This window comes from Vicia villosa, unplaced genomic scaffold (genome assembly GCF_029867415.1).
Source record: "Vicia villosa cultivar HV-30 ecotype Madison, WI unplaced genomic scaffold, Vvil1.0 ctg.000458F_1_1, whole genome shotgun sequence".
NCBI lineage: Eukaryota > Viridiplantae > Streptophyta > Magnoliopsida > Fabales > Fabaceae > Vicia > Vicia villosa.
This window is the reverse complement of record NW_026705219.1, coordinates 522,854-527,588: the sequence shown is the minus strand read 5'-3', so window position 1 is coordinate 527,588 and position 4,735 is coordinate 522,854. Positions and strand designations below refer to the sequence as shown.

General features: G+C 44.6%; 1 protein-coding gene across 1 annotated transcript; it reads right to left on the bottom strand.

Moving 5' to 3' along the window:
- Positions 1-453: 453 nt before the first annotated feature.
- On the bottom strand, positions 454-1,752 carry LOC131628501 (uncharacterized). The gene has a single exon (XM_058899338.1). It carries the CDS (start codon positions 1,750-1,752, stop codon positions 454-456), a length of 1,299 nt encoding a protein of 432 aa, XP_058755321.1.
- Positions 1,753-4,735: the final 2,983 nt, after the last annotated feature.

Genomic DNA, 4,735 nt, shown 5'->3' with positions numbered 1-4,735 from the left:
TGTCACAAAGTGCTCATAAGGCATACAAAAGAAATCCAGAATATCAAAACGCGACCCCATCCAACAATACTGGACATGGGCGACAAACATCAAGAATACACAGCAAATCGACCATAGGCCAAACAAATCCAATCCACAACAGCACTAGGATCGTCTGATGATAGAATGAGCTCCTCCATTTCCTCTCCGTTGGGCTCGGAGGCTTGCGAGCTCTTCTTCAAGTCGAGCTGACTTGGCTTTTTCTTCCATCAATTGTTTTTCTGAATCCTGCATCCTTCTCTTGCTATTGTTTTCCGACCTTCGCAACTTCGCACATTCCTGTTGTTTTCGGTACAAGCTTTCTTCCATCAAGTCATGAGATCGCCTTTGAGCACGTGTCATGTTTGAACCTTCACCTTGCGCATGCTTGAGATTACGAGCCAATTCCGCCTTTTTGCGATCTTGAAAATACCTCTATAAACCAACCTCTTGGTCCTTTGATTTCAGCTTGATGTTGTCCGCTTCGGTTTGAATATAGAGTTCAGCCGCAACTGTATTAGATAAAACCGCGGGAGGTTGCTCATACAATGGACATGACCTCGCAAATGGCAGCAATAGATTTGCCACTCTTGCTTCAACCCACTTTCGGTAAGGACCCATGGCAATAGGAACTTTCTTGCTCAAAGTATTCTGATCTCTCTTGTGAACTTTAGTCCAAGCATACGCTGTCTTTTCTAGCTCCAGGGGATCTTTACCATCAGCAAAGTACACTGATTCAAACGCTTCTACATCATTCTGAGCCCTTTCCATTGCATATCCCAATTGACGATAGGCGAGCGTGGGATTATAACTAATACAACCTCTAGTTCCCATGAGAGGAACGTTGGGATATTGACGGCAACTAGTGATAATGCTCCAAACTTTCCCCACACAATAGTTCCACCTGATATCATAAGATGTGAGGTTAACAATCCTATTTGACCACTTAAGGGAACTCTTCTTGAGCACAAAAGGTCCTCTCACCGGCAAATGCAACATGAACCACCGATACAACAACGGAAGACAAGAACCAACAACATATCCTCCCTTCTTACTTCTCGAATGGATCGAAAAATAAGCATCTGCAAGTAACGTTGGAACGGGGTTTTTGTTCATAAAGACACAAATCGCCGCCAAACTCACAAATTTCTCTCCTGATGGGAATAAGACAATACCATAGATCATGATAGCAAGCAAACGACTAAAATCAACCCACTGCTCCTTCTTAGCCGCATCCTCAGCCCTACTAATCAAAAAGCAAAGATAGAACCCGGAAACACCGCCCGATGACTTCCAATTTCTTTCCACCTCCTTTATACCCATGTGAAGAGCTTCAACTATTTTTTCAAATCTCACGACTTCGGGAACCCGAACAAAAGGTACATCATCAGTGATCCGGATGTTGAGTATGTAAGAAAACTCCTCGAGTGTTGGCACCAATTGATAGTCCTGAAATGTAAAACATCTCAAGTGCGGATCATAGAACTGAAACAAGGTGATCAAAGCCATTGGATCGAAAGATGTATTGAGGATGGAGAGCAAATTGCCATAATCACGACTAAAGTCGCGGAGAACCTCCCCATTCAACCGAGAACTCAAACCAATCAACCCCGAAACATCAATACCCGGAATCTTGTAAGCTCTGGTATGCCTCGTGCGTTCTTTGACAGTATCAGCGAGAATGTCCATCTTCAGCTTGGGTGAACTCCTGAATATCCCTGAAAAATATGCCATGCAAATGCTTATTATTATATACATTTTTTTTTGCATTTCTTTTGGGAAATAAATATGCTATGATGCAAAGTGGTGGGACTTGTTGCCGCCCACCAGGCGTTCTGGACTACCGGTAACACACATAATACAGAGCCAAAGGTTCGGCCCCCAGATGGTATACCATACGGAACATGGAATGTCAATTCACGGAACCAAAGCCCATAGTCACTAATACACTGGAATAGAACACAGATCACCACTCGAACAAGAACCATAGTACCCCACGAACAGGAACAATAGTACACTCGAACGAGAATAGCGGTAACCCTCGAACCAGAACAGCGGTAACCCACGAACAAGAACAGCGGTCACCAACAATGTACCTGTTAAGCAATGATTGATTCCCGCCCCACTCACGGGTAAATCTAGGCCAAGGTAGGTCAAAAAAGCCAACAGAGGATCGAATGTAGACGTTATCATACGATATTGCCTCATTCCACCAAGCTCTGCCCGTGGATACGTGATCAGATCAATCAGGCATACGCCTTCTGTCCGCACGGCCACTCTAGTCCTAGTTCCTATGGTATCACTCATAGCCTGGGTATTGGGCCTTTTACCTCTTGAAACACCCACCCAACAAACAGAGATCCAGCCAGTCCAGAATATGATGCAGAAAAGTAAAAGCACACATAGAATGCAATGCAAACAGGTAAATAAGCAAAGCAATAAAACACCCAAAGATAAACACACAAGCACTAGGATCGACTCGCTAGGTCCGGACCAGCAACAGGTCAAGACGTCCCCAGCAGAGTCGCTAGCTGTCGCTACCGCAAAAAATAAACAGAGTCGCCACTAACATATTTATCCTGAAAAGGAAGGGAATGCCAACAAACCACAAAACAAAACAACAGTCTCACGACCAGAGAAAAAGGGTAAGGGAGTCGGTTACGCGAGGGGAAGGTATTAGCACCCCTCGCGCCCATCGTACTCGATGCTATCCACGCTTGTGTCTAAAACTATGGGTGTGTAACAAATCTACGCTAATCTGGACTAAAATGAATGCAGAATGTAGGGAAAAGAAAAAGTTATACTCGCACGGGCCCTACCCCGCTGCCTACGTCTCCGTTTTGCGGAATCAGAGGTACCGTAGCTCGGCTAACTACTTTCTGTTTGTTTTGTGTTTTTTAGGTGAACGAGTTACATTCGCACTCCGCTGCTCGACCTTTGGAGGCTTATGCTTGGGAATGGAGTGGAAATAACAAGCTCTTAAGAAAAGAAAATTAAAGAGTGTGGTTTGTGTTTTAAAGAATGCATGAGGAAGACCTAAGCTAAGGGGGAAAGCTTGCTACCTAATGTTATCACACAAAGGGTACAAGTCTTAGCTAAGCTAACAACCTACGAGAAAAGGGGAAGCAAACAAGAGTATCACACAAACGAGCTCCGCTCGTAAAGCAAACAAACCAACGGTACTGACCGAGTGGTAGAAAAGCGGTCCCGCCATAGCCAAGGGGAGCACCTCAACCCAAGTCAACCAAACATTAGACCTCGCGAAAATGATCGGGCCATAGACAAAAGGGCGGACCCCTCTCAGCAACCAAGCCGTCACGGATCGTAAAGGAAAACGGTGCGTGCGTACACCGAGCATCAACGTCGAGCGACGCGAGCTATAGGAAAGGCGGGGGTCCGGCTACATGAACCCTTTTCTTGACATACTCAATAACAAGATCTTGTGCAGGTTCAGAAGCAAGCAACGCGTAGCGTGCGCATACTGAACAGACTCTATGAGACTAGGCGGGGGTTGATTGCTAACCCTTTCCGCATGCCTTCCATGAGGACTTAACGGAGTGCCATATAGGACTTATTACACCGTGACTCCCTGCCGCAAAGCACAAATGTAAACACACCAACAAAAACAGAGCCTCTTTCGAGGGCTTGGCCAGATGAATGTCTAGGTCCTACTTCTCATGTTATAGGATGATGCGGGAAAGCGATAAAGTGCGAGAGAAATAAAATGAAACAGAATCAATACCAAACGGATGATGATCCGTAAACTAAAGTGAAGCGAGCAAGGAAACTAGAACCCCGCGAGCGAGCTAGCAAGCAAAAAGCAAATAGTCAGCATACCGATTAGCCACAAAAGCACACAAAGGTCGACACGCGCATCGAGCACAACCACAATACACCTGCAAGAGGAACAAGCAAACCAAACAAGCAGATATAAAGTAAAAGGGATCGTGTCTCCGAGATGAGAACACGATACGAGTGAATAGGATTGTATCCCGCAAGTGAAACGGAACACACAAGTAATAAATGCCGATCGGTGACTATCCAAGTGCCTTGCACACTAGCACACAAGTTAGAGATAACAAACATCGCAATTGGAATTGCGTTATTACTATAAAATGAAAGGAAACTGACAAGTAAGGTAAACATGAAATGGACAATGAAAAATCAACGAGAAATCAAACATGAATGATCTACAAATTAATGAAAATCAAGCATCTAGTAAGATAGTACATCTCATAAGCTTTTCGACGATAAAAAGAACATGAAAATCGGAGTTACGAGTGAAAAGTTATGCAAGATAGAAGTTAGAAAAGAAAACACAAAAATTACACACAGGAACCGGTTCCCACCTAGGGACAACCCGGTTCCTGGTACTAAAAACCAGAGGCAGAAAACTGGGAACCGGTTCCCACCTAGGGACAACCCGGTTCCTGGCACACAAACCAGAGGGCAAAAACAAAGCAGGAACCGGTTCCCACCTAGGGACAACCCGGTTCCAGGTACTAAAACTCAGAGGCAAAAACTTTGGATTGAGTGGGAACCGGTTCCCGCCTGGGACAACCCGGTTCCTGGCGTAACAAAACAAGTTTTTGTGCATTTTTAAGACCTCGAAGCCATTCGCACTCAATCCAAAATCATTCCATAGGCAATTATCACAAGCAAACATCAAAATATGAATTAAGCACGAGTCCACAAGTAAAATTATCCTAATTATGCA

Coding starts and splice junctions, on each gene's coding strand:
- LOC131628501 (XM_058899338.1), bottom strand. CDS start 1,752: ATGGCATATTTTTCAGGGATATTCAGGAGTTCACCCAAGCTGAAGATG.